This window comes from Serinus canaria, chromosome 1A, assembly GCF_022539315.1.
Source record: "Serinus canaria isolate serCan28SL12 chromosome 1A, serCan2020, whole genome shotgun sequence".
In the NCBI taxonomy this organism is placed as follows: domain Eukaryota; kingdom Metazoa; phylum Chordata; class Aves; order Passeriformes; family Fringillidae; genus Serinus; species Serinus canaria.
Genome location: NC_066314.1, coordinates 1,565,519 through 1,587,222, shown reverse-complemented (window position 1 = coordinate 1,587,222; position 21,704 = coordinate 1,565,519). Strand labels below are relative to the sequence as shown.

Here is a 21,704-nt window from a genome sequence, read left to right as displayed (position 1 = left end):
AAGACCATGAGGGAAACCATTCCCAGCCCTGCCAAGGCCACCACTGACCCTGTCCCCAAGTGCCACCTCCACAGGGCTTTAAATCCCTCCAGGGATGGGGACTCCACGCCGGCCCTGGGCAGCCTGTGCAGGGCTGGACAACCCTTTCCATGAATGAATTTTCCCTAAAATCCGCCCTAAACCTCTCCTGGTGGAGGTAGAAGCCAGCCCTGTTCCCAGTGGGTGACTACAAGAGCAGAAGGAGCTCTGCTGTGGATTTTTCTGGACACAGCGATTTCCTCTCTGGCTGTGAAAGAAACAACTTAATTATGGCTTTTTGGAGAGTCCTAAGAGGGGATTTAACTGCATGGAATTCCTCTTTCCATGGAGGGGGAAAGTTGGGATGAAAATGCATGGAATTTCTCTGACCATGGAGGGGGGAGAGTTGGGATTTAGGTGCATGGAATTCCTCCTTCCATGGAGGGATGATGGTTGGGCACGTTGGGATTTAACTGTGTGGAATTTCTCCTTCCATGGAGAGGGGCACGTTGGGATTTAATTGCATGGAATTCCTCCTTCTACAGAGGGATGATGGTTGGGCACGTAGGGATTTAGGTGCATGGAATTCCTCCTTCCATGGAAGGATGATTTTTGTTCTTGTTGGAATTTACCTGCATGGAATTTCTCTTTCCATGGAGGGGGGCAAGTTGGAATTCGATTGCATGGAATTTTTCTTTCCATGGAAAGGGGCAAGTTGGGATTTAAGTGCATGGAATTTCTCCTTCCATGGAGGGATGATGGCTGGGCACATTGGGATTTAACTGCATGGAATTTCTCCTTCATGGAGGGGAACAAGTTGGAATTCCACTGTGTGGAATTTCTCCTTCCATGGAGGGATGATGGTTGGGCACGTTGGTGAACAGGAAGGAGCTGCAGTAGTGTGAAATATTTGGGAATAGGCGCAGTCTTGGAATTTTGAAGATCATTCCATGACCCCTGGCTCGCTGGTCCTGCCAGCGATCCCTTTTATGAGGTTTTCATGGAAGGAGTTCCTGGAGGACTGGTATTGGATGGGAGGTTGGGGAATCTTGGGAGAATTCAGTGGGATGATGGAGGTCAGATCCATCACCAGGGATCTGTTGGATCCATCCCTGAAGATGGAACAACGACGAGAGGAGGATGCCTGTCACTGTAGGACACGAAAGAGCACAGGCACACCGCTGCTCTCAGGGTGAAGAGAAAGGGGAGTTTATTTTCTGACTCCAACATTTATAGATTTATAGATAACATTTACAGATTTCCAAAAGTGACAGAGGCTGGAGGGTGGCAGTGCCACCTCCCCAATGACACTGGACAAACCAACAGCCCATCAAATTTTTCCTCCTCCATAAAAGAATTCGAAACAATGAGTTATTTACAAAAGGTGTGTGAGAAAACTCGTTACAAGAACGTCAACATTAGGAGGCTCAGAAAATTTTAAAAATCAGGGTGACTTAAAAATCTTGAAAAATCTTAAGAAGAAAACCTTAAAAATCAGATGCCTTAACACAGACATCACCACCCATCTCCTGAAGTTACTTTTTACCACCTTGAGGAAAGGGAAAAATTTTGGAAAAGCCACATTGCATCCCAGGAATACTTTCAAAGGGGGGTTGGCTGCATTGTGACGTTCCTCCCTCGTGCCCCACAGGGTTCACTGTTTCCACTACCTGATCCCCCTGGCCAAGCAGGGGAACTATGCCATCGTGGCCAACGTGGAGAGCATGGACTACGACCCGCTGGTGGTGCGGCTCAACAAGGACATCAGCGCCATCGAGGAGGCCATGGGGGCCAGCCTGCAGCAGCACAAGTTCCAGTACATCTTCGAAGGTCAGGCTCTTCCCAGTCCTTCCTCCATAAAGGGGTTTCCATTCTCATCCCAAAGCTCCAGGATTCCTGTGGGGGATGAAGCAGAGTGAGGTGCTGCTGTCACCGGCAGGGCATTGAGTGAGAGCCGTGGGGGAGAGCTGGGGGTGCTCACCTGGAGAGGAGATCCAGGGAGAGCTTCCAGCACATTCCAGGGCCTGGAGGGGCTCCAGGAGAGCTGAGAGGGACTGGGGACAAGGCCTGCAGGGACAGGAGCCAGGGAATGGCTCCCAGTGCCAGAGGGCAGGCATGGATGGGATCTGGGCAATGAGGAATTCCTGCCTGGGCTGGAACTGCCAGAGCAGCTGGGGCTGCCCCTGCATCCCTGCAGTGTCCCAGGCCAGGCTGGACACTGGGATGGAGCAGCCTGGGATGGTGGGATTGGAATGGGATGGGATTGAAGGTCCCTTCTCACCCAAACCATTCTGGGATTCTGGGACTTGGGACAGTCAGAATCAATCCTGAGGGATTTTTTTATGGAAGTTGGGGATGGAAAAGGGAAGGGAGACCCTTCCTGGAGTCCTGAGATTCCCAGTGAAGCCCTCAGATCCCAAAACTCCTTCCTAGAGCGGAGTCAGGGTGGGGATGGATCCAATCCCAGGCTGGGAGAGCTGGGAATGGAGGGAATTTCTGGGAAAGGGAGACTGGGGTGGGATTTTGGGAATGGATTCCCAGAGCAGCTGGGGCTGCCCCTGCATCCCTGGAGTGTCCAAATCTGCCATTCCAAATCTTCCATTCCAAATCTTCAATTCCAAATCTGCCATTCCAAATCTTCCATTCCAAATCTGCAATTCCAAATCTGCCATTCCAAATCTGCAGTTCCAAATCTGCCATTCCAAATCTTCCATTCCAAATCTGCCATTCCAAATCTGCCATTCCAAATCTTCCATTCCAAATCTGCAATTCCAAATCTGCCATTCCAAATCTGCAATTCCAAATCTTCCATTCCAAATCTGCAATTCCAAATCTGCCATTCCAAATCTGCAATTCCAAATCTGCCATTACAAATCTGCAATTCCAAATCTGCAATTCCAAATCTGCAATCCAAATTTTCCATTCCAAATCTGCAATTCCAAATCTGCCATTCCAAATCTGCCATTCCAAATCTTCCATTCCAAATTTTCCATTCCAAATCTTCCATTCCAAATCTGCCATTCCAAATCTTCCATTCCAAATCTTCCATTCCAAATCTGCAATTCCAAAACTGCTGTTCCAAATCTGCCATTCCAAATCTGCCATTCCAAATCTGCCTTTCCAAATCTTCCATTTCCAAATCTGCCATTCCAAATCTGCCATTCCAAATCTTCCATTTCCAAATCTGCCGTTCCAAATCTGCTGTTCCAAATCTTCCATTCCAAATCTTCCATTCCAAATCTGCCTTTCCATATCTGCAAGTCCAAATCTTCCATTCCAAATCTTCCATTCCAAATCTGCAATTCCAAAACTGCTGTTCCAAATCTGCAATTCCAAATCTGCCATTCCAAATCTTCCATTCCAAATCTGCCATTCCAAATCTGCAATTCTAAATCTGCCATTCCAAATCTGCAATTCCAAATCTGCCATTCCAAATCTTCCATTCCAAATCTGCAATTCCAAATCTTCCATTCCAAATCTTCCATTCCAAATCTTCCATTCCAAATCTGCTGTTCCAAATCTTCCATTCCAAATCTGCCATTCCAAATCTGCCATTCCAAATCTTCCACTCCAAATCTGCTGTTCCAAATCTGCCATTCCAAATCTGCAATTCCAAAACTGCTGTTCCAAATCTGCCATTCCAAATCTGCAATTCCAAATCTGCCATTCCAAATCTGCCATTCCAAATCTGCCATTCCAAATCTTCCATTCCAAATCTGCAATTCCAAATCTTCCATTCCAAATCTGCAATTCCAAATCTGCAATTCCAAATCTGCCATTCCAAATCTGCCATTCCAAATCTGCCATTCCAAATCTGCAATTCCAAATCTGCAATTCCAAATCTGCCATTCCAAATCTGCAATTCCAAATCTGCCATTCCAAATCTTCCACTCCAAATCTTCCACTCCAAATCTTCCACTCCAAATCTGCTGTTCCAAATCTGCCATTCCAAATCTGCAATTCCAAATCTTCCATTTCCAAATCTGCAATTCCAAATCTGCAGTTCCAAATCTGCCGTTCCAAATCTTCCATTCCCAATCTTCCATTCCAAATCTGCCATTCCAAATCTGCCATTCCCAATCTGCAATTCCAAATCTGCAATTCCAAATCTGCAATTCCAAATCTGCCATTCCAAATCTTCCATTCAAAATCTTCCATTCAAAATCTTCCATTCCAAATCTTCCATTTCCAAATCTGCAATTCCAAATCTGCAGTTCCAAATCTGCCATTCCAAATCTTCCATTCCCAATCTTCCATTCCAAATCTGCCATTCCAAATCTGCCATTCCCAATCTGCAATTCCAAATCTGCAATTCCAAGTCTTCCATTCCAAATCTTCCGTTCCTCTCCCCTCCCTCGCAGGCTTGGGCCACCTCATCTCCTGCATCCTCATCAACGGCGCGCACTACTTCAAGCGCATCAGCGAGTCGGGCATCAAGAAGATGTGCAGGAACATCTTCATCCTGCAGCAGAACCTGACCAACATCACCATGTCCCGCGAGGCCGACCTGGACTTCGCCAGGTGAGCGCGCACCTGGGCTCCGCCGCTCCCACGGGAGCTCGGGGGCTCCTCCCCCCCGGGGTCTCTGTGCCCAGGGTGACCCCCGGATGTGTCAGAGAGTCGCTGGGCCCAGCCCGGCGATGAGGAATGAGGAATTCCAAATAAGAATTCCAGATAAGAATTCCGAATTCTTCCGAATAATTCCAAATCACTAATTCCGAATAATTCCACTGGCAACGAGGAAAATTCCTTTTTCTCCAATCAGATCCATCCCCGAAACCCCCCAGGAGCCAAAGAATCCCAAAGAACCTCAAATAATTCCCAATATTCCCAAAATTTCAAATAATTCCACTGGCACCAAATAATTCCAAATGATTCCAAATAATTGCAAGTATTTCCAAAGGATCCCACATAATTTCAAAGAATCCCAAAGAATTCCTTTTAATTCCAGTGGCACCGAGGAAAATTCCTTTTTCTCTAATCAGATCCATACCCAAACCCCTCAGGAGCCAAAGAATCCCGGAGAACCCCAAAAAACTCCAAATGATTCCAAATATTCCCAAACAATCCCAGTGACACCAAGGAAGATTCTTTTTCTCAGATCCATCCCTAAAACCCCACAGGGGCCAAAAATTCCAAATATTTCCAAATAATTCTGAATAATTCCACTGGCACCAAATAATTCCAAATATTTCCAAATAATTATGAATAATTCCATTGGCACCAAGGAAAATTCCTTTTTCGCCAATCAGATCCATCCCCAAAATCCCTCAGGAGCCAAAGAATCCCAAAGAACCCCAAATAACTCCAAATGATTCCAAATATTCCCAAACAATCCCAGTGACACCAAGGAAAATTCCTTTTTCTCAGATCCATCCCTAAAACCCCAGAGGAGCCAAAAATTCCAAATATTTCCAAATAATTCTGAATAATTCCACTGGCACCAAGGAAAATTCCTTTTTCTCCAATCAGATCCATACCCAAACCCCTCAGGAGCCAAAGAATCCCGGAGAACCCCAAAAAACTCCAAATGATTCCAAATATTCCCAAAGAATCCCAGTGACACCAAGGAAGATTCTTTTTCTCAGATCCATCCCTAAAACCCCACAGGGGCCAAAAATTCCAAACATTTCCAAATAATTCCAAATAATTCGACTGGCACCAAATAATTCCAAATATTTCCAAATAATTATGAATAATTCCACTGGCACCGAGGAAAATTCCTTTTTCTCCAATCAGATCCATCCCCAAAACCCCCCAGCAGCCAAAGAATCCCAAAGAACCTCAAATAACTCCAAATAATTCCAAATATTTCCAGATAATTGCAAGTATTTCCAAAGGATCAGGAGCCAAAAGAATTCCCGGAGAAACCCCAAAAAACTCCAAATGATCCAGCGATTCCCGAGGAATCCCAGTGACACCAAGGAAGCGTCTTTTTCAGATCCGGTCGTAAGACCCACAGGGGCCGAGAAGTCGGACACACGTGCGAACTAATGTCCAAAAAATTCGAATGGCACCAATAATGTCAAATATTGCCCAAAGAAGTATGAATAATTACCGGTGGCACCGAGGAAGATGGGCTCCGCTGGTTGTCGCCAAGAGATCCCTCCCCCAAAACGCGAGACCCAGCAGTGCCGGGGAAATCCCACAGTAAGCCCGACCATAGACTACAAAGAATGCCAACGATTTCCAGATAATTGCAAGTATTGTCGGGACAGGAGCCACGGCATTTCAAAGAGTCTGAAAGAGTCCCAAATAATTCCTTTTAATTCCACTGGCACCAAGGAAAATTCCTTTTTCTCAGATCCATCCCTAAAACCCCCCAGGAGCCACAGAACCCCAAAGAACCCCAGATAATTCCAAATATTTCCAAATAATTCCACTGGCACCAAGGAAAATTCCTTTTTCTCAGATCCATCCCTAAAACCCCAGACGAGCCAAATAAATAATGCCAAATAATTCCAAATATTTCCAAATAATCCTAAAGAATCCCAAATAATCCCACTGTCAGGAGTCAGGATCCTTCTGCTCTCATTTCAAGGTTGTTTATTTGCTGTTATCTATGAGATTCTTTCCCTGACCTGCTGAGGTCTGTCCAGCAGGACAGACAGAGGGACTCTGACCATTTTTGGGCTGGTGTTGGCTTTTTGTACTAAAAACTGCCTGTGCTTTATTCACAATGATTTTCCAATACCCATCACCTGTGTTAGATGTCAGAACCCAGGACATCCCTCTGGCTGTCCTGGATGGCTCCAGCCCCTGCCAGGGGGCTCAGAGACCCTGGCACAGAGCCCAAGACCCCTGAGCCTTGGATTTTGTGACCCATGGAGAAAATGACCAACCTTGTGTGAGGATCTGCAAGCCATGAAAGCCTAAGTAGAGAAATAGTTAGTTTGTCATGGGGTGAAAATGTAGAATTTTGGGGTTTTTAGAATGGGGGTTCAGGAGGCAAAGATGGAGGAGTCTGGGCATGTCCAGCCTTTCTCCTTCTTCTTCTTCTTGGCTTCCATCTTTTGGGTGATGTTGGCACTTTTGGATTGGTTTAGAGTGGATAAACTGTCGAGCTCTCAGACTCTCTGCTGCTCAGAGTGACTCTGAGATATGTACAAGTCTCTTTTCCCAGCCCGGCACTCAAAGAAGAAGTCAGAGCTCTTCAGTTCTCATTCTCAAGGTTGTTCATTGTTTCTTATCTGCTCTCTTATCTGCCCTGCTGAGATCTGTCCAGCAGGTCGGGTTGTGGCACAGTCCCTGCCCTTGGGGCCGTGTTATCTTTTATACTAAAAACTGCCTGTGCTTTATTCACAATGATTTTCCAATACCCATCACCTGTGTTAGATGTCGGAACCCAGGACATCCCTCTGGCTGTCCTGGATGGCTCCAGCCCCTGCCAGGGGGCTCAGAGAACCTGGCACAGAGCCCAAGGCACTGAGCTTTGGATTCTGACCCATGGAGAAAATGACCAACCTTGTGTGAGGATCTGCAAGCCATGAAAGCCTAAGTAGAGAAATAGTTAGTTTGTCATGGGGTGAAAATGTAGAATTTTGGGGTTTTCGAATGGGGGTTCAGGGGGCAAAGATGGAGGAATCTGGGTTTGTCCAGCCTTTCTCCTTCTTCTTCTTCTTGTCCTCCATCTTCTGCTGTGATGTTGGCACTTTTGGATTGGTTTAGAGTGGATAAACTGTCGAGCTCTCAGACTCTCTGCTTCTCAGAGTGACTCTGAGATATGTACAAGTCTCTCTTTTCCCAGCCCGGCACTCAAAGAAGGAGTCAGAGCTCTTCTGTTCTCACTCTCAAGGTTGTTCATTGTTTCTTATCTATAAAATTCCTTCTCTGGCCTGCTGAGCTCTGTCCAGCAGGTCAGACAGAGGCACTCTGCCCTCCCTCAGAGGTGGTGTTGTCTTTTTGTACTAAAAACTACGTGTTCTTCACCCTGTGATAAACTCTACCACTGTCTGTTTCACACACTCGTGGATTCCAATTCATCCCGAAGTCTTGGAAGGTTCCTCCATGGATGAAGGTCAAAAGCAGAGTTCTCCTGGGGGTCAGGACCTCTCAGGACAGGCAGAGAAACATTCCCTGCTGGGTTCCAGCATTCCAAAAGTCTCGGGTGGCCAGATGAGTGGCAAGTCCAACAGCTGGAGGGGTTGGTGGCAATTTTGGCTTTCCTTTGGTTGGACAACGTGGAATCAGAGCATCAGGGGGGTGTTGAGGTCAGGGAGGATCTCCAAGGCCATCAGCCCAAGTGTGGATCAGTTGAGGCTGGTGTAAGGTCCCACCAAGTGTCTGTGCTTGGGGCTTCCTTGGGGCTTCTCCAAGACCAAAAGCCAGGCAGGGAAAAGCTTCCAAAGGTGGGGAGTAGCACCTAAACAGGATGAAACTGGAGCTTGGGTTTATTCCCAGGTGAGAAATGTTCTGGTTTGTTGAAGGCTCAGGGTCACCAGATCCGGGCTGGCTTGAAGGGACATCCTTGAGTTCTGTTACCTTGGAATAGCAGGAACAGCAAAATAAACCCCAAATAAACCCCAGATAAGCCCAAAAGTGGGTGTGACAGACCCCCTGCAAACCTCTCCCACTTTCTGAGCTTTCTTCCCCCGAGGAGGATTGAGGGATGAGCAGGTGAGGGTGAGCCCTGAGCGTGGCTTGGGCAGCTGGACTCAGGGCTAGCTCAGATCCTGCCAGGTCAGAGGAGACAGCTGAGCCAGGAACAGCCAAAGGAAAACTCTGGAACTTGGACATGGAGAAATGGGGTCCAGTGAAAGAGGTTTGTGTGGAACTTGGATCTAACCCACCATGAACGGATCTGACCCACAAATGGGGTCCAGTGAGAGAGGTTTGTGTGGAACTTGGATCTGACCCACCATGAATGGGGTCCAGTGAGAGAGGCTTGTGTGGAACTTGGATCTGACCCATCATGAACAGATCTGACCCACCATGAACGGATCTGACCCACAAATAGGGTCCAGCGAGAGAGGCTTGTCTGGAACTTGGATCTGACCCACCACGAAGGGATCTGACCCACGAATGGGGTCCAGTGAGAGAGGCTTATCTGACCCACCATGAAGGGATCTGACCCACAAATGGGGTCCAGTTACAGAGGCCTGTGTGGAACTTCGATCTGACCCACCATGAATGGGGTCCAGTGAGAGAGGCTTGTGTGGAACTTGGATCTGACCCACTATGAAGGGATCTGACCCACGAATGGGGTCCAGTGAAATAGGATTGTATGGAACTTGGATCTGACCCACCACGAAGGGATCTGACCCACCACGAATGGCTCTGACCCACGAATGGGGTCCAGTGAGAAAGGTTTGTGTGGAACTTGGATTTGAGCCACCACGAAGGGATCTGACCCACGAATGGGGTCCAGCGAGAGAGGCTTGTCTGGAACTTGGATCTGACCCACCACGAAGAGATCTGACCCACAAGTGGTGTCCAGTGAAAGAGGTTTGTGTGGAACTTGGATTTGACCCACCACGAAGGCATCTGACCCACCATGAACGGATCTGACCCACAAACAGGGTCCAGTGAGAGAGGTTTGTGTGGAACTTGGATCTGACCCACCATGAAGGGATCTGACCCCTGAATGGGGTCCAGTGAGAGAGGCTTGTCTGGACCTTGGATCTGACCCACCACGAAGAGATCTGACCCACAAATGATGTCCAGTGAAAGAGGTTTGTGTGGAACTTGGATCTGACCCACCACGAATGGGGTCCAGTGAGAGAGGCTTATCTGACCCACCATGAAGGGATCTGACCCACAAACGGGGTCCAGTTACAGAGGCCTGTGTGGAACTTAGATGTGACCCACCATGAATGGGGTCCAGTGAGAGAGGCCTGTGTGGAACTTGGATCTGACCCATCATGAACAGATCTGACCCATGAATGGGGTCCAGCAAGAGAGGTTTGTGTGGAACTTGGATCTGACCCACCACGAAGGGATCTGACCCACGAATGGGGTCCAGTGAGAGAGGCCTGTGTGGACCTTGGATCTGACCCACCACAAAGGGATCTGACCCACCACGAAGGGATCTGACCCACGAATGGGGTCCAGTGAGAGAGGCCTGTGTGGAACTTGGATCTGACCCACCACAAAGGGATCTGACCCACGAATGGGATCCAGTGAGAGAGGCTTGCCTGGAACTTGGATCTGACCCACCACGAAGAGATCTGACCCACGACTGGGGTCCAGTGAGAGAGGCCTGTGTGGACCTTGGATCTGACCCACCACGAAGGGATCTGACCCACGAATGGGATCCAGTGAGAGAGGCTTGTCTGGACCTTGGATCTGACCCACAAACTGGGTCCAGTGAGAAAGGCCTGTGTGGACCTTGGATTTGACCCACCACAAAGGGATCTGACCCACAAATAGGGTCCAGTGAGAGAGGCTTGTCTGGACCTTGGATCTAACCCACGAATGGCTCTGACCCACGAATGGGGTCCAGTGAGAGAGGCCTGTCTGGACCTTGGATCTGACCCACGAATGGCTCTGACCCACGAATAGGGTCCAGCGAGAGAGGCTTGTCTGGAACTTGGATCTGACCCACGAATAGGGTCCAGTGAGAAAGGTTTGTGTGGACCTTGGATCTGACCCACCACGAGCTCTTGGTGCCATCTCTGCTGCTGGAGCTGAATGAGGAGGGAGGCTGGAGCTCCCCGGGTGAGTGCCTCGTTTGTTTGGGGTCTCACCTGGGGGTGGATCCTCACTGAATTCCTTGCTTCAGACCACTGGCATCAGGAAGCTGAGGAAGCTGAGGTCTGCAGGAGGGCGAGGGAAGAAGATCCATCAGAACCTCTGCAAGGAATAAACTTCCCAGATCCATCTTTTCTTTCTTAAAGGACCATCCTGTGGAGAAGGAATTTTCCTGGTATCCAGCCCTAAACTCCTCTGGCATTTCCTTGTGTCCTGTCCCTTGTTCCTTGGGGGCAGAGCCTGACCCACCTCCCACAGCAGCTCTGTGCAGAACCCTTCCCACCACATCAACTCAGCCACGTTTCTCTTATTGCTTTCACAGCTTCATCTCTTTCCTTTTGTGGCACAATTCCATGCTCTGTTTGACTCCCTAGTTCTTCAGATGACTCCTGAATGTTTAAATGTTTATCACCCAGATCCTCCTTTGACACCAACAAGGCTCTGGTGCATCCCAGGCCTGCCCTGCTCACCTGAATTCACAATTGGGGACTCCAGGGTAGCCAGGTCTACTCAAACTGTTAAATAAACATAGCAGCTCCCCTCCAGAAGGCATAAAACAACATCAGGCTGGATAAAAGTGATTTGTACCTCTGTGATACAGCTCAGGCAGGAATCTGTAAATGCTCTGAGCTGTGGATAACTCTCAGCCTGGCCTTTTCCAAGATAAAGTGGGGTTTTTTTTTCGTGTCCAGGAGCAGTGGCAGAGCTGCTGGAGAAATCCTCCCTTCCCCTGCACCTCCTGGGATAAATTCCCTCCCTGCCTCAGTGCTCCAGGGAGCTGGAGGGTCAAGGGGGGACAGGAGACCCCCAGCCCTGCCTGGACATTTCTGTGTCCATCACACAGCAGCAATTAACCACAATTAACAATCAATCCATCACTCTCCACACTCCCCTCTCTGTGCCTTAAATCAGAATTTTGGGGCAGGTCCCTTTCCTCAAAGTGAACTTGTTTGAAATCAGCTTGGAGGAAAGACCAGAGCAGGTGAGAAAGGTCCAAAAATTTAAGGTTTTTTTCTTGGGATAAATTCCCTCCCTGCCTCAGTGCTCCAGGCAGCTGGAGGGTCTAAGGGGGGACAGGAGACCCCCAGCCCTGCCTGGACATTTCTGTGTCCATCACACAGCAGCAATTAACCACAATTAACAATCAATCCATCACTCTCCACGCTCCCCTCTCCATGCCTTAAATCTGAATTTTGGAGCAGGTCCCTTCCCTCAAAGTGAGCCTGTTTGAAATCAGCTTGGAGGAAAGACCAGAGCAGGTGAGAAAGGACCAAAAGTTCTTTAAGGTTTTCCTGAGCGTCGTGCTTTTGGTTTTTTTGCTTTTATTTTTCCCTTCTGATGTGGTCTTCAAGGCTTTTTAGAGCCCTCAGATAACACTGGGCATCCCTTTCTCCTCTGCCCAGTGACTTCAGGCAGTGGAAATCCCAGCCAGGGAAGGTGGAAGGGGAATCCCTTTTTCCTCTGAAGCCAAACTCAGGTGGAGGACTCAGAGCAAGCCCAGGTGACATTTGTTGGTCCTGTTGAAACTCCATTTTTCCAAAGCTCTGTCACCTGCAGGTGACAACAGCAGCATTGGAGCAGTCCCACGGCCAGGGGAAAATGTGTTTTAAATGAGTTTTGCTTCCAGATTCTCAGTTCAAGGCAGGGGAAGTCTCAGCAGAGCATCACAGAGCACATTTCCAGCAGAAATAAAAAAAAAAATTAAATTGCCAAGTGGTGTGAGGAGTTGTTTTCCACCAGGAGGAAGGGTGAAACGGGCTGGTTCTGACTGCTGAGGTGTCACAAAGGATTTGTGGCATTTGCTACATTTCCTGCAAATGTTAATAGGTTTTTCACTCCTGTGTGTGTTGAGTATCCAGGGCAGCAGAAATGCAGGAGGCCGTTGGGGCTTCCACTGCTTTATTAAGGAAAAAGCAGGATTTTCTCCCTGTGGAATACCCAGGCGTGTGCTGCGAAGTCTGGGACTGAGCCTGACTTCCAAATAGCTCCAAATGACCAAAGTTTCACAGCCAGAATTAGATGTGTAGCATGGAAGGGATAAAAGCTTCAGATCTGAGTTCCTGCTCTCCCCTGTGTCTCCTTCCCTCCTCTGCCTCCATCCCCACCCGAAATTCTCAGGGGTTTTATCAAGAGTTCATCAGAGGTGGCCACAAAGGGGGAGGATTCTGCTCCAGGCTCAGCCTTCAATGAAAAATCACTGGAAAAAGGGGTTTTCTGGGTCAGGCAGGGGTCAGGCCTGAGAGTGAGCTGAGGTGGCTGCGGAGGGATGAAATGGGGGGGACATCTTCTCTAAGGAGTGTCACTGTCACCGGGGAAGTGAGCAGTGCTGGCACTGTCCCTGGCTCTCAGGGTCCTCCCCTGCTGAGGGGTCCAGAGGTGTCCCCACGCCTGGAGTCAGTTGGAGCTTTCCCTCTGCTGCCATTCCAGGTGTTCCCAGGGCCACCCCTCCTGAAGGGACCAGGAATCTTTGCCTGCTGTGGGTGACAATATCAGGAATGTTGGCTGGGACAGTGCCAGGAATATTGGCTGGGACATTCCAGGAATATTGGCTGGGACATTTCTGGGGTAGTGGCTGGGACATTCCCTGGGGTATTGGCTGGGACATCTCCTGGAATATTGGCTGGGATATTCCCAGGGATATTGGCTGGGACATTCCCTGGGGTAGTGGCTGGGACATTCCCAGGGATATTGGCTGGGACATTCCCAGGACAATTGGCTGGGACACCTCCAGGAATATTGGCTGGGACATTCCAGGAATATTGGCTGGGACATTTCTGAGTATTGGCTGGGACATTTCTGGGTATTGGCTGGGACATTCCCAGAGATATTGGCTGGGATATTCCCAGGAATATTGGGTGGGATATTTCCAGGGATATTGTGTGGGACATGTCCTTGTAGCAGATGTGGCACCTCATTGGCACTGCTGGTGGCTCCCTGGGGAGATGGGGTGGGAAGGAGCCATCAGAGCTCCACTCCTTCCTGGTTTGGCCATCAAGAAACCCAAATCATGGACTCACAGGATCATGGAAGTTGGAAAAGATTTCCCAGCTGTGCCCAACCCCCACCTTGTCCGCAGCCCAGAGCTCTGAGTGCCACCTCCAGGGTGGCACCACCTTGGACACTTCCAGGGCTGGGCACTCCAAACCTCCCTGGACAGCCTTTTCCAATGTTTAACAACCCTTATGGAGAAGGAATTTTCCCTAAAATCCACCCTGAGCCCAGCCTGAGGCCGTTCCCTCTGCTCCTGTCCCTGTTCCCTGGAGCACAGCCTGACCCCCCCGGCTGTCCCCTCCTGGCAGGGACTTGTGCAGAGCCACAAGGTCCCCCTGAGCCTCCTCTGCTCCAGGCTCAGCCCCTTCCCAGCTCCCTCAGCCCCTCCTGGTTCTCCAGACCCTTCCCAGCTCCCTCAGCCCCTCCTGGTTCTCCATTCCCTTCCCAGCTCCCTCAGCCCCTCCTGGTTCTCCATTCCCTTCCCAGCTCCCTCAGCCCCTCCTGGTTCTCCAGACCCATCCCAGCTCCATTCCCCGGACCCTCTCCAGCCCCTCCTGTTACTCCAAACCCATCTTTATTCCAAGGCCAGGTTGGACAGGGCTTGGAGCACCCTGGGATAGTGGAGGATGTCCCTGGCTCTGGATGATCCCAAATTCCCTTCTCCCCCAAACCATTCCATGCAAGGGGAGGATGGGAAGGTTTAGGGCGGAGGATGCAGCTGCAGCTCGAGTTTTTCTCAAACCCACGTCAAGCCTGCATCACTGCTGGGCTGGCACCGGGGCTGTGCTGCCGGGTTTGGACCCTCAGCCCTCCTGTCCTGCCAGGCTGGGCAGGTTTTTGTTGGAATTTCCCCAGATTTCTGCTGTTCCCCAGATTTCTGGGATCAGCAGTGACCTGCTGCCATCTACTGGGAGCTGCCGAGGGAAAGGGAAGCGTTCCGACATCCCCGTGCCCTGCAGGAAGACTTTTCCTTGCCAAATCTTAATTCTCTGCCTGATTTCACTCCTGACAAATGCTGTGGTTGTGTCTGGGCTGCCTGAGGGTGGAGCTGGTGGAGGGAATGTTCCTCTGGGAGCCACCCCTGAGCTCCATTTGTGCGTGGAGAGCATCAGGTCCAGCGAATCCTGCCCTGGATGCTTTGTGCAGAGCCAGGAGTCTCTGCAGAGCTCCTGGGGGGCTCCCCTGCTGCCTTTGGGTGAGAGGAGCATCTCAGGTGTTCTCCTGGGGGCTGCCCTCAAGCCAGGACTCAGTTTGGGGTGTTTAGGATCATTCAGTTTGAGCAAACCCCACAGGAGCTGAGGGCACAGGGCACTCTGTTCCCTCTCTTCGTGGCCGAGTTGTGAGAGGTAAAAACCCCCAAATCTCCACAGTCTGGATCCCAGGAAGTCCCTTCCCCACAGGGAATGAGGGCCAGGAGAGGCTCTGGAAGAGAAGCTTGTGGAAGGTTGTGCTGTGTCCATCCAGGCTGGGCTCCTGTGTCTGCAGCCCGGCCTCGTTTGGGCTTGCAGCTTTTAATTAACAAAGCTGCTTTGGTTTTCAATTAAGGACTGGCTTACAACAAAATCCGTATTTTCTTTCCCTTTCTTTCCCGCCTTGTTTGCTCCCCCCTGTCGTTTGTGCTGAGCTTTGATCTCAGTGCAGGTTTAATTAGCTGTAATTAGTGGTTTCGCCGCATTAACCGAAAATCTGAGGATTAAAAAACCACCCCTCAGCTCCACGGCCTCGTCCTCACCTCCCTCCTCCTGCTGCCCCAGGGGGATTTGGGGGATCAGAGGGTCCCTGTGTGGCCCTTGCCCAGAGGGGGACATCCCAAAGCTCCACCTTTTTTCTGGGATCATTGAAAATCCCCCATCCATGGACTCCATTCCCAGTGAAATCTGCCAGGAGTTTTAGGAGGGCCCCCATCTGTGCCTTCCCAGCATTCCCTGGAGCATTTCTTGGGGTGTCTCCCTGCTTTCAGTACATTTGGAATCATGGAATTGTTTAGGTTGGAAAAGCCCTCCAAGATCACTGAGTCCAGCCCTGCCCAGGCCACCAATGCCCCACGTTCCCAAGTGCCACATCCACATGGATTTTAAATCCCTGCAGGGATGGGGACTCCAAACCTCCCTGGGCAGCCTTTTTGGGAAGGAATTGTCCCAAAATTCCCCCAGTCCCTCCCCATGCCCAGCCTGAGGCCGTTCCCTCTGCTCCTGTCCCTGTTCCCTGGAGCACAGCCCGACCCCCCCGGCTGTCCCCTCCTGGCAGGGACTTGTGCAGAGCCACAAGGTCCCCCCTGAGCCTCCTCTGCTCCAGGCTCAGCCCCTGCCCAGCTCCCTCAGCCCCTCCTGGTTCTCCATTCCCTTCCCAGCTCCCTCAGCCCCTCCTGGTTCTCCATTCCCTTCCCAGCTCCCTCAGCCCCTCCTGGTTCTCCAGACCCTTCCCAGCTCCCTCAGCCCCTCCTGGTTCTCCATTCCCTTCCCAGCTCCCTCAGCCCCTTCTGGTTCTCCAGCCCCTTCCCAGCTCCCTCAGCCCCTCCTGGTTCTCCATTCCCTTCCCAGCTCCCTCAGCCCCTTCTGGTTCTCCAGACCCTTCCCAGCTCCCTCAGCCCCTCCTGGTTCTCCATTCCCTTCCCAGCTCCCTCAGCCCCTCCTGGTTCTCCAGACCCTTCCCAGCTCCTTTGGCTTTTTCAGCTTCTCCAGCTTTCCCAAACTTTCAGCTTTTCCAGTCAGGAGCTCCTGGAAGCTGGGGCGTGGCCAAGCCCTTTGCTGAGACTTCTCAGCACAGGATGGAGAGGAGATTTTGGAATATTTTGGCGATTTTGGAAGCTGTGACTCTGCTCCTCTCCATGGATGTGCCCAATCCTTCTCCTCAGGGCTGCTCTCCAATATTCCCTCCCCAGGAGAACCCTTGAGGCTTTACACCCCAGAGGAACTGGATTAGGGGCTGAACTCTCCCAGCACCCCTCTGCCCTGGCTGGGGGAGGTCACAGAGCATCCCCTCTCCCTGGGAATGGCTCCAAGTGCCAGGAGGAACCATCTGGAAACATCAGCAGGCTCCGGGAGGTCCCAGTCCTGCTCGGTGTTGACTCAATGTTTTATTTGGATCAGGCTTTCAGCCCTGCCCCGAGGCACTGTTAATCCTCGCTCTGTAACCTTTAAAGAGCGAGCTCCTCGTGTTCTCTGCAGTGCCTGAGCTGCTCCCAGCAAAGGGATTAATTCAATTTTCCTAACCTGGAAATGGTCTGAAAAACGGAGAGGCTTCATTGACTTTTCCTCGCTGGGTTCGTGGCGTGCTAGAGAAACAATCAATGGGGTGAACTTCTCACCAGGCAGAACCCGCTGTTCCCATTTCCAGGCTCAGGAAGAGGGGAATAAACATTTGGAAGAAGTCTGGTTTTGGCCAGAGCACGTTCCTCCCCAGCCTTAAAACCATCAGGCTAAATTCTCCTGGAAATGAGTTCCAAACAAATCCCTCATTTATCCCCGAGGTGACAGTCTTTTGCTGATACGGTGCTTTCTGGAGACTAATAAGTTTTGAATGTCTTTTGGGGGGGAGGAAAGGAAAAAAAAAAAAAATTCAAAGTAATTACTTTGTGTTCCCAAGCTCCTTATTTGTGTAGGTGCCTGTGTGTTTATCTCCCTCTGTCATGCTGCATTGCTAATGGTAATTAAAGGCAGGGGATTTTTCTTGCTGGAAGTTTTTGTTTTCTTCCTCTTTTCCACCTTTAGTGATTTTGGCCTCGGTGACGATGCTTTGCCCCTGGCCAGTCACTTGTGGAAGTGCTTTAACAGAAGGTGTGAGTTCAGGAATTCTGCTTGCCCAGCTGGAATTGGGTCACTTGGTTTTTCCAGGCCTGTGCAGTGTCAGGTGGGCACTGCTTTTTCCAGGCCAAGGTTTGAAGGCACATCCTGGAGGTGTCAGTCCTGGTGGCCACTGTCCTCTCTGTGCTGGCTCTGGGAAATCAGGGAGAACTCGTCAAAATTTGCTTTGTTTGCACAGAATTTGTGCTGGATTGCTGCCAGGTTTGCAACCCCAACTTGTGTTAAAATTCTCTGTTTCAGCCCGTGTGTTCAAGGGATCAGTCAGAGCTCTTCAGTTTTCTGTCTCAAGGTTGTTTATTGTATTTTATCTATAAAATTTTCTCCCTGCCCAGCCGAGGTCTGTCCAGCAGGACAGCCAGAGGCACTCTGCCTGCCCCCAGGGCAGTGTTATCTTTATATACTACAAACTACCTGTACAATATTTACAGTTATTTTCCAATACCCATCATCTTTATTAGACAGTGAGTTTCTACTCTAGACCAATCTAAAAGTGCCAACATCACCAGTGAAGATGGAGGTGGAGAAGAAGAAGAAGAAGAAGAAGAAGAAGAGGAAGAAGAAGAAGAAGAAGAAGAAGAAGAAGAAGAAGAAGAAGAAGAAAGAAGAAGAAGAAGAAGAAGAAGAAGAAAGGCTAGACACGCCCAAATCCCTCCATCTTGTCACCAAAAACCCCAATACCAAAAATCCCAAAACCTGCATTTACACCCTGTGAGCCTTTATTTTTATATTATCTAAACTGCCGTGGCTTTTATCTGTTCATGTAAAGGTGGTAAGTTATTCCATGGTTTATAATCAAACCCACTGGTGTTCTGGGCTCTGTGCCAGGGTCTCTGAGCCCCCTGGCAGGGTCCTGGCAACTCCAGACTCCCAAAGGGATGCCCTGCGTTCCAACAAATTTGGGTTGTGGGTGGTGGCAGCAGAAATAGAGAGCAAACCCTCGTGGTCCGTGGTGGGCAGTGGGGTGGGGTGGGCTCCCCACGGGCTCTGGGTCCTTGGGAAACCCACCCAGGACGGGCTGGCTGGGGCTCAGGGGCTGGGAGGAGGTTCCCAGCCTTGCAGGGGACTTCAGTCTCTCCCTGCACTTCATTTCCCACAGCAAACATGGAAGGTGTTTTGCTGGGAAGAGGTTTTGGCTGGGAGGAGGCCACAGGGCTCTCCCTGCAGGCTGCAGAGTCTTAGGCCAGGTCTAAAGTCTGGATCAGGAGGTCAAAGCTGCAGTTGCAGGTGGTGCCCAGGTTCTGATGAGTTTTTCATCCCACAGAAATGTGAGGATGAGTGTGACAGCTCACTTTAGGTGCAGGTAAAGCCTCTGTGTGTGTGTGGTGGATCCACCACTGCCCTCAGCAGGGTTTTGTGTGCACAGAGAGCAGCTTCATCTGATCCAAACCTCACCTCTTCTAGCTCAAAACTTTCCTTTTGCCCTGTCACTATCCTGGCCTGTGTATAAAGTTAGTTTCCATCTCTTTTTTCATTAATTCTCTTCAAGGATTCAAGGCTGCAGAGTTTGGGGTCTAACCAAGATTTTATGATTTTATGGGCTCAGTGGAGTCAGCTGGGGACAGGATGCCCCTCAGCATTTCCTGAGCCATGGAGGAACAGCTCCACATCAGCTTCTTCCCTCCCTTGCCCCCTTCTCCTCCCTCTTCAGCTGTGCAGTAGCATCTTATCTGGGGTATTCACAATAAACTACAAACACCTCACAATGAACCCCTTCTTCCTAAAATCTAATCCAAACCTCACCTCTTCTAGCTCAAAACTTTCCTTTTGCCCTGTCACTATCCTGGCCTGTGTATAAAGTTGCTTTCCATCATTTTTTCATTAATTCTCTTTAAGGATTCAAGGCTGCAGAGTTTGGGGTCTAACCAAGATTTTATGATTTTATGGGCTCAGTGGAGTCAGCTGGGGACAGGATGCCCCTCAGCATTTCCTGAGCCATGGAGGAACAGCTCCACATCATCTTCTTCCCTCCCTTGCCCCCTTTTCCTCCCTCTTCAGCTGTGCAGTAACATCTCATCCAGGGGATTCAGCCTCCCCCGTGGTGTTCCCCAGGAGCTTTCCCAGGAAAGGTGTGATTCCCCCAAGCTGGATTTCGGTGTGGTTGCCATAATTACCCTCTGACCTCCACCCTCCAGCGAGATCAGACAGCCCAAAAGGAGAGCTGTGATTTTTGCAGTTAAAAAAAAACCCAAAAAAACCCCCAAATAAACTGAGAAGTTATTCTCGAAGTGCCAAAGGCTGCGGGGCAGGAACGAGCGGGGAATGCAGATCAGGCAACGCTGGCTATCCAAGGTGGAGCCTCTGACATTAAAAATTCCAACTCAAATGCGGGAAAACGTGGAGTGAAGGAGGTGAATTATTGATGGGGAGCAGGGATTACCATATCTGACAGATGGAGACTGTCTGAGAACATTTTGCAGAGTGGCATCTGCACCGTGCCTGATTGGCGTCCCTGAACTTTCGCGCGTCAGATGTCGAATATCAACACACAAACCCTGATGTAGCAATTAAATCTGTCCTCTGATGAACCTGGGCCTCGCAGCCAGGAGAAATCCACACGTTCAGAGGATGTCCAAATGCCTCAGTTCTGGTTTTTTAGGGAGCAGTTTGAATAACTGCATCCAGAGCTCTGCATTGAACACACGCACGTAGGATGATGTCGACGTTTAGATACGTTCAGGAAATTATGTGCAGTTTATCACATCTTGCTCCAATTTCACTGAAGGCTGTAAAGCTCCCCTTGTCTTTTATCATTTGTGTTCCAGATCTGAGCTCAAATAACACAGAGAAGCTCTGAAATTCAGCTGCCACCTCACGTCACAGAGGTGCATTAACACCTAAAGCTGAGATGGGTCTCTCGAGTAGATCTTCTCCTGGGGAAGTCGTAAATCAGACAGAATTCCACCTTGTCATGTGTGGGAAAACAAAGAGGAGAAGCAAAGAAGTGCAGATAAGAGCAAGTTGGATGCTTTGGTGGGGAACAGCTTGGATTGGGAAGGAGCAGGATATAAAATATGGCTTTTTAAATAGGATTCAGTGCCTTCAGATCCCGGGTTGTTTTCCTAAGCCCAGCCCGAGGTGGGAAATGGGTGAATTTTTCTGCCATCTGTTAAAAGTGGGGTGCTGGGGGAAATGCAGTTTTCCTTCATGAAGATGCACAGATTTTGGGAATCATCAGGAAAATATGCTTTTAGTCCCCATGGGGGCTTTCAGGGGTGGAATCTGGGATTGGTTACTCAAGGAGCATCACTATTAGGAAAAAACTCTTCAGCCAGAGAAGGGCAGGGCTGGAATTTCCATCCCTGGAGGGACTGAAAGCCATGTGGTTGTGACATTTGGGGACACAATCAGTGGTGGCATTGGCAGTGCTGGGAATGGCTGGACTGGATGATCTCAAAGGGCTTTTCCAATGGTGATTCCATGATTTTGTGGGGTGGCTGTTGTTGGGTGGGATCCACCCCGCTGGGCACACAAGGAGCTCCCCTGGCAGAAGGGATGAGGTTGGAGGGGACCATGGTGGGGTCCTTGGTCCTTCTCGCCCTCAGAGCAGCCTTTGAGAGAGCAGAAAAGTTCTGGATGCAGCATCTCCAAAGTGCCTGGGGAAATTCTCAGATGGGAATGGCGAGAGGTTGGAAAAAACGTGAAAAAAAATTTAAAAATTACTGCGGAAAGCTCCAGGTTCATCTCTCGCAGCAGAGTCCTCTGGGGAGCTGGAGGTTCTGTGCCGTTGGAGATGCGTCTCTGGGAGGAGATGAAAAGCAGTTCAGAGAATTGCTGTGCTTTTGATGGCTCTGAACTACTCCAGAAGCAGTGCAGGGACTCTCTCCTCACTCTCTCCTCACCAGTTTTGTGTCCATGGAGCTGCTGTTGCGCTGCACTGGAGTCTGCCCATAAAAAGTGATGAGCAAAGGGATGCAATTCCAGGATATTCCAGGAGTCAAACTTGTTTTTTCCATGCAGTGGAGAGAGGAGAGAGAAGCCCCAGGTATTCTGGGTTTTACCCTGCACTGACATTGCCTTGATAATACTTTCATTTAAAATGCTCAGATTTGTGCTGTTTGGCAAAAAAAAAATAGTGTAGGGAAGCTCTGTTGGATGAAAAAGTTGGAATAATTGGAGCTAAGCCCACCAGGAATGGTCAGCAGAGGTCACACTGTGCTGCCCACAGCAGTGTGGGAGCTGCTCTTTTAGGGGTGGTGGGTTTCA

At 49.8% G+C, this 21,704-nt stretch overlaps 1 protein-coding gene across 1 annotated transcript in view; it reads left to right on the top strand.

Annotated features, from left to right (window-relative positions):
- The window catches only part of EXOC4 (exocyst complex component 4), a 358,837-nt gene that overhangs the window by 321,244 nt on the left and 15,889 nt on the right, over positions 1-21,704 (top strand). Inside the window, exons 16-17 of the mRNA XM_030238605.2 lie at positions 1,670-1,848; positions 4,380-4,539. Of these exons, the coding sequence (XP_030094465.1) occupies positions 1,670-1,848; positions 4,380-4,539 (339 nt within the window). The remainder of the gene's footprint in view (positions 1-1,669; positions 1,849-4,379; positions 4,540-21,704) is intronic.